The 13,592-nt window shown below is 30.7% G+C and overlaps 1 protein-coding gene across 1 annotated transcript in view; it reads left to right on the top strand.

Annotated features, from left to right (window-relative positions):
- LOC111617823 (C-Jun-amino-terminal kinase-interacting protein 3-like) overlaps window positions 1-13,592 on the top strand; it is a 211,657-nt gene that overhangs the window by 121,024 nt on the left and 77,041 nt on the right. The window contains exon 18 of the mRNA XM_023359134.1: window positions 4,802-4,921. Coding sequence (XP_023214902.1) covers window positions 4,802-4,921 — 120 coding nt within the window. The remainder of the gene's footprint in view (window positions 1-4,801; window positions 4,922-13,592) is intronic.

Here is a 13,592-nt window from a genome sequence, read left to right as displayed (position 1 = left end):
TATTCCTGTGAGAGGTGATAGAATTAAGAGAGAAATGGTGTACATTGGCTCCACAAAGCGTTCCAGCCAACAGAGGATTAAGGAGCACAAATATGACATAGACCATGCTCATTACACCACTGCCCTATCCACCTACACAACTGACCCGGATATTCACGCAGAACTATCCAATGCCACATTAATAAATAGAGCTTTTCATATGGATCACATCAGAGCTCTAAAGCACTGGAAATTTACAAAGCTGGCCGGACAGGGAGATGTATAAACACCAAAGATGGCAACATGCTTTCTTATGCTTGGCGCTACGTATGCAAATAACAAGAAAATGATGACAATACATAACACGTGCATGAGTTCAAATATTTTAAAACTAAACATTCATTCTAAGAATGGAATCCGATTGTCCTTTTAATCTGAAAGAGACCTCGACTGAGGCCTAAAACGTTTGTTTTTACAAATAGTTAAGAAGTACCAGACAATAAAGGTTTAGTAAGTACGATTTTATGCAAAATACCAGTATTCAGATCAGAAGATTTAGGAATTAATTATATATATATATCCAAACACACCAAAAATAAAGCAAAAAAAGCACTGAAAACATAAGAATAAACACAAGAGATGCTTTCACAGCGAGAGAGAAGTCATTTCTTGCTCTTATGTGGGTGTACAACATATCACATATTTTTTCACTGTGCATGCAGTTTGAATGTAGATGTATTGTTCAAACTCCAGACTGGATTTTTCTTGAATCCTGCATTCAAACTCTATTATATTTGAAGTTAGTCTTTTGAAGTATGAGGAACCATTATAATTATAACTTAAGTAATGAATAAATGTAATGATTAGAATGATTAGTTCAGACATGAATATGAAAAGTAGTTATATTGATATTTTAATAACAAAAGATTCAAAATAACTATCAGAAATTACAACAGACTTTGCTTTTTGTAGTCATAGATGTTGTTATTAGTTGTTTAATATTATCAAATTTAGCAGGCCCCAAAACATATAAGTTAAAAAACACTTATAAAATCTCACTTATTGTAATCAAAGTTTTATTATTATCACTATCTTCCTGTATATAGAATTTTTAAGCCATTTTCAAACTTCTAACTTCAATATGTAACTAAAAACTAATCATTATCAGTCTTAACTAGTACTTTAGCTTTAAATGTTAAATGTTAAGCATTTTAATCATAATTTTGTGGTGCTGACCCTACGGTCACAAAATTATGATTAAAATGATCCTGATGTAAGCATTGCCAACGTAATTTGTACATCAGGATTGACACTATTGTGACTGTTAAACCCATTTGGTTAACTCATGTGAGCAGTCACATATGTAAGTGGTTGAATTCAGGATGGAGGAGGTCCAGAGACAGCACACCAGAAATAATGCACTTCACTATGCATTTAACAAATCTGATATCCCATTTATTTAAACTGAAGACCTTACAATGTTACATCCACGGATCATGATAGGAGAGTCTATTCAGTCATGAGAGAGAGAGTTAACAAAATTGAACAGATGCACTGTTTTCCTTCTTCCATTTCTTCAGACATGGTGGATTGGCACTTGACCATCTGGATAACATTTGAATTAGTACTGGATAAGTTGGATAAGGTTGATTGGTGCTGGACAGTTTGGGTAGCAGGTAGATTGACAAATGGGAGTAAACAGACAACTTTTCGAAAACCCGATACATTATAATAATAATAAAGGCAACCATTGCTGTATGCCATTATATAGCCAAATGGCATATTGCAGTGGTTGGCAGTAAACAGGCTAAGTGGCAGAGTTGGCAAGACCACCTTTCACCAAGAGAGGATTGACAAATTCTTGTTGTTGTCATTCGTTTTCCTTTTTATTTGGGGTCCTTTCCCTTAATTCCAATGCCCATTTTTGGTCATGTTGTTTGCTACTCCAATAGATGAATTCAGTGTATGGTTCCCAATGAACAGTCATTCGGAAGATGTGTCACTTTTGTAAAGGAAGCAAATCCATGGTTAGTATTATCACTTCCTGAATGGTATCTATGCTATCTTTGTTGAGAGTTGAAAAAAAATGTTATTTTAACACATTTTTTAATAACCTTTCCTCTGGTTAGCCCAGGTTCTCACAATTTACTCACAATAGAATTATTTAAATTTTTAGCATTTTTTTTAACTTGATCTACTGGTTGTTATTAAAGGTAATAGAGGGTAAACAATATTAAATGAATTACATACTAATTAATTATAGAGTTTTATAAACTTTGAGTTATATAANAAAGCACTGGAAATTTACAAAGCTGGCCGGACAGGGAGATGTATAAACACCAAAGATGGCAACATGCTTTCTTATGCTTGGCGCTACGTATGCAAATAACAAGAAAATGATGACAATACATAACACGTGCATGAGTTCAAATATTTTAAAACTAAACATTCATTCTAAGAATGGAATCCGATTGTCCTTTTAATCTGAAAGAGACCTCGACTGAGGCCTAAAACGTTTGTTTTTACAAATAGTTAAGAAGTACCAGACAATAAAGGTTTAGTAAGTACGATTTTATGCAAAATACCAGTATTCAGATCAGAAGATTTAGGAATTAATTATATATATATATCCAAACACACCAAAAATAAAGCAAAAAAAGCACTGAAAACATAAGAATAAACACAAGAGATGCTTTCACAGCGAGAGAGAAGTCATTTCTTGCTCTTATGTGGGTGTACAACATATCACATATTTTTTCACTGTGCATGCAGTTTGAATGTAGATGTATTGTTCAAACTCCAGACTGGATTTTTCTTGAATCCTGCATTCAAACTCTATTATATTTGAAGTTAGTCTTTTGAAGTATGAGGAACCATTATAATTATAACTTAAGTAATGAATAAATGTAATGATTAGAATGATTAGTTCAGACATGAATATGAAAAGTAGTTATATTGATATTTTAATAACAAAAGATTCAAAATAACTATCAGAAATTACAACAGACTTTGCTTTTTGTAGTCATAGATGTTGTTATTAGTTGTTTAATATTATCAAATTTAGCAGGCCCCAAAACATATAAGTTAAAAAACACTTATAAAATCTCACTTATTGTAATCAAAGTTTTATTATTATCACTATCTTCCTGTATATAGAATTTTTAAGCCATTTTCAAACTTCTAACTTCAATATGTAACTAAAAACTAATCATTATCAGTCTTAACTAGTACTTTAGCTTTAAATGTTAAATGTTAAGCATTTTAATCATAATTTTGTGGTGCTGACCCTACGGTCACAAAATTATGATTAAAATGATCCTGATGTAAGCATTGCCAACGTAATTTGTACATCAGGATTGACACTATTGTGACTGTTAAACCCATTTGGTTAACTCATGTGAGCAGTCACATATGTAAGTGGTTGAATTCAGGATGGAGGAGGTCCAGAGACAGCACACCAGAAATAATGCACTTCACTATGCATTTAACAAATCTGATACCCCATTTATTTAAACTGAAGACCTTACAATGTTACATCCACGGATCATGATAGGAGAGTCTATTCAGTCATGAGAGAGAGAGTTAACAAAATTGAACAGATGCACTGTTTTCCTTCTTCCATTTCTTCAGACATGGTGGATTGGCACTTGACCATCTGGATAACATTTGAATTAGTACTGGATAAGTTGGATAAGGTTGATTGGTGCTGGACAGTTTGGGTAGCAGGTAGATTGACAAATGGGAGTAAACAGACAACTTTTCGAAAACCCGATACATTATAATAATAATAAAGGCAACCATTGCTGTATGCCATTATATAGCCAAATGGCATATTGCAGTGGTTGGCAGTAAACAGGCTAAGTGGCAGAGTTGGCAAGACCACCTTTCACCAAGAGAGGATTGACAAATTCTTGTTGTTGTCATTCGTTTTCCTTTTTATTTGGGGTCCTTTCCCTTAATTCCAATGCCCATTTTTGGTCATGTTGTTTGCTACTCCAATAGATGAATTCAGTGTATGGTTCCCAATGAACAGTCATTCGGAAGATGTGTCACTTTTGTAAAGGAAGCAAATCCATGGTTAGTATTATCACTTCCTGAATGGTATCTATGCTATCTTTGTTGAGAGTTGAAAAAAAATGTTATTTTAACACATTTTTGAATAACCTTTCCTCTGGTTAGCCCAGGTTCTCACAATTTACTCACAATAGAATTATTTAAATTTTTAGCATTTTTTTTAACTTGATCTACTGGTTGTTATTAAAGGTAATAGAGGGTAAACAATATTAAATGAATTACATACTAATTAATTATAGAGTTTTATAAACTTTGAGTTATATAAAATTTTAAATATTTTAATGTGTTTTTTGATGTCAGAGTCAATAAAATAAGTATTTAACACATAAACAAAGCATTAATTCTAGTATTATTTACTTATTTTGATTAATGTTATTAGTATAGGTTAGTCCCAAAGATTATAAATAGATTCTACTGTATTAAAGAATGAAAAACAAAAGTAATATGAAGAAATCAAACATTACATATATAACATTAAAACTATAAGAATTACATTACATTATAACAGCACTATCTAACTGTCGAATTTGTTAGGTTAAAGGTATTTGGATTAATATTAATAAATTAAGCTTGATGATTATTTATGATAACACTGATATTTAAAAAGTAGTGGCTCTTTTAAACAATATATTTTTTTTTCTGCTTTCATATGCAATAATTTTCATTTTTGTGTTATGAATTCTGATTATACAAAACTCTATTGAATATTTTAGCTAGTTTCAAACAAAAGTAATTTTTTTCTTTATAGATATGGTGTGCTGCAGGTGTAGATTTATCAGGAGGTCGGAGTGGTGATGATAAAATGTCAACAGAATCAAATACAAAAATTGAATCACAAGAATTACATGAACAAATTGAACTTACACAGGTAAAAATAAATTTTATAATAAATTTTTTATAGTTAACTGTCAATCATATTAGATAGTGGTGATTTTTTTTTTCACATCTACCAGTTTTTCACAGGCATTTTTCACCAAATTGACCTACTTAGCTGTACTTTTATGATATCCATATAACTATGTAAAAACTGTCAAAAAAATTTTTTTCTTATTACAGACTCTCAAAAAACCACTGCAGAAAATTGCTGCTTTATACATGCAATCATGTATAATTTTTATATATTGTCACACAATTATATGCATAAGTCAGACATTTTCCATTCTGATATCATTTTCAGTGTCCTGATGTCATCAGAAATGACATCATGGAGGTCTCTCACAGTTGCCTCAACAAGTAATCATAACAACATGGATATTTGTCAGCTAATATTGTCATAATGACATGTGCAATCTGCAAGTTACTAGGACCTTGAATGCTTATATCAAAAAGATAGTCTGGGTGCTAAAACCTTTCTAAATTTAAATATTTTTGCTGGTTTATTTCATGCTTGAAAAATACAGAAAAATTGTATTTCTGGTTTTCCTGAGAAACAGCTCAGCCCTCCTGTTATTTATTTCCAGCTGAAGTTATTTCACAATAGCTCACGCTATTGCAAAGTTTGTACTGTAAGATCCCCTATGGGAACCTGATCAAGGACATTGTTCTGTAAACTAAACAATGTGTGACTTTGAAGTTTTGCAATGCAGAGTAGACACATTATAGGATTTTTCAGAATCAACAAATTTGAAGAACAGCAATTACATTCAGCATAATTACTTGTGAAAAATCAGCAGAAAGTCACTGCTTTATGCATGCAATCCTGTAAAAAAAACTGCATGTGATTGCAGGATAATTTTAAAATTTTAATTAATATTAAAGTATAACAAAAATGCTAAATACATGTGTCACTTACTAAATCATGGTAGTATTTTTTTCTGCAAAATTCAACATTGCAATTCAGGTTTTCCAACATCCAGTATGACATTGAGACATACTGCTAGATTGTGTGGATGTTCCAGAACATCAATGAAAGCAGAGTGCAAAGTCAGTTGGGTTTTGACTATCATTCAGTATGGATGTGAGTCGACTGGAACAGCATGTGTATGTAAAAATTGCAGTGCTTTGTGGAAAAAACCTAAGGGAATGTTCTTTGTACTTTGTGGAAAAACCACAGGGTGGTTTTTCCACCCTGTGCACCCTGTGGTTTTTTCCACAAAGTACAAAGTTTTAAGGGTGGCAGCTCTTAAATATGGAAGAGTAACAACTGTTGACATGCCTTGTACCAATGTTGCTCATGCTTACTGGACGACAAATGATTGTCTCTGCAGGAGTTGGCAACACAAACAGGTATTGACCAGTCAACTGTGCATAAAATTTTATGAAACAATATAAACATGCACAAAATGTCTCTCAAATGGGTACCAAATGCACTGACAGAACTCCAAAAGTGGACATGTTACAAAACATGTTGTGTGAACCTACAATATAAACATGAAAGAGATGCCATGTTGAACAGGATCATTGCCATTGACAAAACCTTGGCCAGGGCCTATGAACCCAAGCTCAAACGTCAGTCTGCTTAATTGTGACACCCAGAATTGCTCCAAAAGCACAAAATCTGTCAAAATTCATCTCTGGTGAAGTTAATGATCATTTTGATGTATGATATTCAAGGAATTCTTTTGTGTCATTTTGTTTCACATGGTCAAACTGTTAATGTAGCCTATTTTGTTGCTTATCTGCATAACCTATGTCATGCAATCCGGGATAAATGTCCTGAGCTGTTGCACAATGCAACCATCCTTCAGGATAATGTTACAGTCCGTACTGTACAGTGTGTTAACAATTGTTTACAGCACTGGAGACGGGAAGTACTATATCATCTCCCTACTCCCCAGATCTTTCACTCTGAGATTACAATTTGATACTCAAATTGAAAGCTCCATTATGTGGGAAATGATTTCGTACATGAGAAGACATTGTCAACATAGTGCAACACAAGATTACCAGATTGGATGTTGGAGGAGAGGATAGTATTCATTGCCTTCCTCATTGTTGGCAGTGAATGATTGATTGCCTTGGAGATTACTTTGAAGGTTATTAATGTGTATGCAGAATAGTGTTCAACATTATAAGGTATATGCAAGAAATGAAACAACTAGTTTCAGTTCTGTTTTTTTGCTTTTCCTTCCTTGTTCACAATACTTCCTGAGTAACCCATCTAACAGACATAATTGGTAGAGTACATTGTGTTTTTTCATATGTATATTTTGAAATGTTTGTATAACAACACATTTGCTTGCACAAAAAATTTTGCCATGTCTTAGTAAGTGACCTACATATATATAAATGATGTGATAGTTAATTTAGAAATTATTGAAAAAAAGTAAATTTCAGAATATTTTAAGTATATAGTTAATCATTTGGGGCAGATTACACACAACAATATTTATTTCCATATGAATTATTAATAGTAATAGTAATATAACCCAATATAACCTGGCAATCATTATAACTATTGGGCTTTAGATGTTGATATTTGTATAGAATTTTTTGGCTGAACAGCAGCTAAATTCTATATTATAATTATGCTATAATTTNTTTTTATCGAAGCTATAAATTATTTAATAATTTTTTCAAATAGTTAAATATTTACAGGCATTTTATTTCCATTTTCAGGTTGTAACATAAAATAAAAATGATTTTGTATAATTAGATTAATTTTGGATATAAGTGAGCATAAAAATTAATAGAAGTAAACAATAAATGAAAAATTAAATAGCATATAAATTTATTTTTTTTATCAAAGTATTTATTTAAATTCATTTCTTACATATGTGTGCATTACAGAGTAGAACTCTAAGAGAATATTACCTATACATATTATTTATTATAATACTAATGTATCATGAGTACAATGTATGCAAATTATTTTGTAGATACTATTGTAGTTTATATTGTGTATACTGTAAGGCATTATATTTTATTTTAGAAAAACTAAATTAATCATATTTATATCATTATGAGAACTAGTCTAAACAAATTGAGACTGTTTTCTCTCTTCATATGATCTAGAGGACTAGTTTCTCTGAGACATAGCATTTTTGTGTGTGTATTTTTCATGAAATTTAAAGTCATGTCAGTCTTTGAAGACATATAGTAATTCATTCTTTGCAATGATGATCATAATTTCCTTTGATGCTTTCACCATTGCTGTTCTCAATGGGAATTCTGTTCCCTACAGTCTCAAATTCAGTGCAATAAATAAGAAAAAGTAGCAGGGTTTCAAATCTAGAGTTGTGCAGTAGATATGGGACATAAAAGATGTTTTGCTTGGCAAATAAACTCAAATCACCACATCAGCAACATGTGGGTTTGCATTGTCATGGTGCAGTTAGAATCTAAAAATGAATTCGGTTTAAACTTAATTCATTTAGTGCAGTAAGGATTAGGTTTAAACCTATTCCTTACTGCAAAAATCATAAATTTTTCAAATTAATTAATAATTATTGAATTAAGAATTAATAAAATGATGAATTAATGATATTTGATAACTAGTTTGACTTTGTTATACAGTTTGTAGATGGTGCAATTGATTGAATCTTGGACAAAATATTGCAACAAATTTGGGTTTTGGTCTTGTACATAAATTTATTCTATTCATTTTTTCACAAATAAAAACAAAAACTTATTTCTTAATAACGACTTATTTTTACAAAAATTAACTCAAACAAATTACTACATTTTTGTACTAAACCAGCAGTAAAGAATATATTAATTCATTCCACTTTTTCATTCCACTTACAGCTGCTTTCATTCCAATGAGTTTACTATTTGTTTTATTTATTGTCTTGAACTGAACTTAAGCCTAAACTACTGGATTATTTTTCAGGCTATATTTAATTACAAGGGCTATTTTTTAAATAAGATCCATTTGTTGAATGAGAGTGAGAATGACATGCAATCACAGCAGTGTGCATGAGTGTCTGCTCCCAGCATACTTTGCACACATTTAGATGCCATTTGCAGCCATATTGTCTGTTTGTATGCTGAGCTGTAAGAATTTATAATGTTTAAAAAAATTGAGTTGCCCGCCAATTGTGGGATACTATGTGTTATTTGATTTTAACACAAAAGATCATGGCAACTGTCTTTTGGGACAGGAAAGGGATTTTGCTAGTGGATTTTATGCTGAGAGGCACAACAATCAATTCTGATGCGTATTGTGTGACCTTGAGAAAACTTTGGCTGGCCATACAAAACAAGTGGCATGGCCTACTGTCTTCTGGCAGCAGGCAACAGATTTCTTTGAAGTCAGAATTCAAAAAATTGTTGAGCAGTATGATAAATGTTTGATCAAAAATGGAAATTATGTAGAAAAGTAGATAAAAGTATGTAGAATATGGGAAAAAATATATTTTAATGATATTTACAGTATTTTTCTTCGTAATAAAAAATGGACCTTATTTAAAAAATACCCTTTGTAATTAAAGCCACATTCTTGTATAAAGATTAATGTGAGAATCTAGGAGCTGTTTTTCTATCATTTTTAACAAAAAGACAAGTTATAAGAAACTTTTCTTTATTCCCATACATTTCCCTCGAAGTTAAAAACAGAAGATGATGGAATGTTAATTTAACTGTCAACAATTGACTAGTCTTTGACACAACAAGTCCCTTCCCCTCTCATTGATCTGAGAAAGTTTCAAAGTAAAGTTATAACAACTTACTATTGACGCACAAGAAAGTCGAAAGTTAACAATTCGGTGACAAAGAAGAGAATAACAAGTCCAATTCTCACCACTCTAGCCAGCCCACCAAAGACACATTCGGAGTGTGATCATGACCAAACATTTAATCACCTGACCAAATTCCCACACCAGATGGGGATATAACGGCTGTATACCTGATCTTCTGGGCAGATTTCAACTATAGTAGTAAGTGACTACCAATACTCCCTTCACAGGCGGACTTCACTGTAGATAGGTGACTACCAACGCTAACATGATCAGTCCCTAAGGAATATCTTTAACTTTGTGAATTGTGTATGTGTTGTCCCAGGCCTCTCCAGATAATTTACCGCTTAGACTACAGTCACTACTGTAAAGAGTTATGATAATTACTCGATTTTTGTATGTTCTGTCTTTCTCTCAGTCTGTTAGGCCTATAAGTGGAAATGCAATATCCTAGAATCTTGCCTTAAGTTTGTAATCCTGTAGTTTGTATTCATGTAGTTTGTATTCATGTAGTTTATATTAAATTTGTTTATTTTTACGATAATAGCTCTTACTTGTGTATTACAGACCTCTGTCAGCATATCCACCCCCTTGTCACTCGGATCCAAGCCATCCAGTGACAATTGAACGAGGACTTACCGTCCATAATGTTGGAAAAAGGGTTTAGAGTATTACTTTCTAGCCCCTGTCCTCTCACATTAGTAATTCAAAATTAATTTAATTTAGAAAATTTTGAAAGAAAAATTGACCAAGGATAAGACTTGAATTTCCAATCTAGATCAATAATCCAGATAGAATAGTCAAAAAGTAATCTGGTGATTTACACTTAAGTTTGGTTAACAATTGGACCGTTTATTTTGAAAGTGGTGTAAGTCCATTTTTTCTTCTTTCGAGATATTTAAACATTTGCATTTTAGTTGATTCAAAAATATAAATAAAGTGTAATAAGTTTGACAATGTTTTTATGACTTTAGAAATATGTAAGTTGATTGCATAAAGATTTCTATGTGAATTTAACTAAACTAATATATTCTTTCTGGGCCATAAATGGACTTACACCACTTTCATAATTATTGAACTGTAAAATTCATTAAATTTCTATTATGTAAAACTTAATTTCACTTGAAACACATTGTGTTTTAGTCTGATTTTGTTCATATATAATAACAAGAAATAAAATAGTATTGTTTATTCTGAACATTAAAATATTTACTTATTGCTAAACTATTTTATGATAAGTTTATCATTATTATGAGCTTACCATTAAACACTGCTTTTCATTTAGATTCATTACATGGATTTTTTTCCATTCCATCAAATTGTACATTTGTTGGATATTTATAGTTTTACTCCTCTGTTGTAAGGGGCTGTTTTTAAATGATGTCCACACTGAAAGGGAGGGAGGGGGTTAAGACAAGTCGGACAAGGGGGGTTGAGTATTAGTGGGCATCCATTTATTTCATTAAATTTTATACAGTATGCATTTTATTATATTTATTTCAAAGTTTCTTGTATGCTTCATTTCTACTTATGGTATCTATCATTCATAAAGTGATGAAGGTTTTAACGGGGATAGAGTTATGTTGGACATCCATAGAGGGAAAGGGGTTACAAAAATTTGGAAAAACTGGAACAAGAGGGGAAAGTAAAAATTTCAAGAAAAATGTGCATGTAATTTATGGACAGCCCAAATGCTTACACTGTAGAAAATGGACTTACACCACTTTCAAAATCAATGGTTATGCAATGTCATTTACCGATAAATTTTCAATTGATCAAAGCTTATGGTTATTTTAAAATGTTAAGTGTGAATTGTTTATAAATAAAAAGTTCACACTAAATTGTATGCATATTATGTGTTTTCTCAATTTTTTCCAAAAATGGACTTACACCACTTTCAAAATAAACGGTCCAATTTTAGACTTTGGTTATATTATATAAATATATATTCTTAAAATTTTTATGGGAATCATTCATATGTATTGTTGAAACTATCCAACAAAATTCTTGTATTATCACTGGATATAACTTTGTACATTGTATGCCATTATCTGGCCATTCCAAAATTTTATTTAATTATAGCATTTTTATTACAGTTATCGGGGTAATGTTTAATGCTTAGGCCAGTAATCTATAAAAGTAGTATTAAGATATTTCAAAAATTTTTTGTGATATCTTAATATTAAAATTATTTTAGTTTAAAATAGAGTAATGGAAAAATCATTTGTCAGCTTAAAATATATGAAAAGGAAACTTTAAATAGATAAAATCATAGAATAATGGTAATGGTTCTTAATCATATATTGTGAACAATAATCTGTTAAAGAACAATCAGAAATTAAAACAATAGATAGAACATTAATGAAGTTTAGCATTGAATAAATATATATTTGAATTCTAATGTCCAGTGAGATAATGAATGATGATTACAAGAATCTAAAAGAAAAGTAATGTTAGAGCTAAATAACATAAGAAATATGGAACATTTTAGATGCATATGTAGATGTAATTATAGAATAAAGGAAGGAATTCCATTCAATAATAGTAGCTTATTACTTTTTCTTGTTACTTCATTTACCATAGTTCTTTGTGCAGCATGACCAAACTGTCCCTTGTTAAAAAAAGTTGAACCAACCAACTAACTTGTTATTTTATCTGTTTTATTTCATTTATGAATAAATGATGAAACAGAAGCCCAAAATGCCCATTTTTTATTTTAATACATCTAACACACCAGAAAAATTTTTCAGTTTTGTGAATTATGCTAATAATATAGGTTATGGACATTCTTTTAATTCTTTAATATGAACATAACAATTTTTCTAACTTGTTTTATTGAGTTTTAATTTTTGTTTTCTTATTATAACACAAAAAATTTATTTATTTTTACTTTTTTAAATAACATTTATTTAAAACAAATATATTTTTCATTTAGTGTTTTATATTATGCAGGATGTCCCATTTATCAAGTTCGTTCCTTCAAATAAAAAGCCCTAGGAAATTTTTAGAAAGATATTTTAAATAAATATGCAGGTGAGCCATCCAAAAAATATACAAATGCAGTTTCAAAGAAAATATTTTTAGATTTAAAAACATTCACATATTTAATAGAAAAGTTGTGATACTTTGTTTGAAAAACATAAATAACATTACTTTGAGAATTTTATAATTATATATAAACTATTCAAAACTATAAATACTTATTTTCATATATAAATTTGTATCTTGAACAAAATGCATTATTACAATTGGATGTTTAGAGTATGCTTTATTTTATTTTTGAACATAATTATAAGAAGCATATACAGTAAAACCTGTCTAAAACAGGCCATTTACAAAACAGAAAACTTTTTTAAACAGAAAATAAATTTCAGAACAGACCAGTTAGCAGCTGTTTCTATATGAAATATTAAATGCTGGAAATCTAGCTAATGTAGAAACAGAAAACATTTTAGGAATCAATGGCATAATGTAAACTGAGTAAAGAGGATTTTTTCATCCCAAACAATTGCCGGATTATATTGGGCTACATTACTACTACTATTAATCATTAAATGCTAGGTAATTTTGCAGGTAGGCACTGGTACAGTAGAACCTCGATTATCCGGACTAATTGGGGATGAAGGTAGTCCGGATAAGGAAAAATCCGGATAATCGAAACAGATACTTTAATTTGCCTTTTAATGATAATACAACACGTTTTCTTTTCGATGAAATATCGGTAATATTAAAAGTAAATACCGTATTTAAATCGTGATCAAATTTTCAAGAAACAAACGTTCGTATTGAATTTAGACTACTACTGACCAGCGCTAACAGACTACCTATTGTTTAAAAGGCCCTCTGGTGGCGCAAGAAGACGGATTTTATAAAATAAAAAGCAGTTGAAACTGCATTTTTATGAATAAAAATTTGACAAACTAT

Source organism: Centruroides sculpturatus, unplaced genomic scaffold, assembly GCF_000671375.1.
Source record: "Centruroides sculpturatus isolate CEXI.00-Female unplaced genomic scaffold, Cexi_2.0 scaffold104, whole genome shotgun sequence".
NCBI lineage: Eukaryota > Metazoa > Arthropoda > Arachnida > Scorpiones > Buthidae > Centruroides > Centruroides sculpturatus.
The sequence above is the reverse complement of the archived record's forward strand: the minus strand, read 5'-3'. Positions and strand labels throughout refer to the sequence as shown.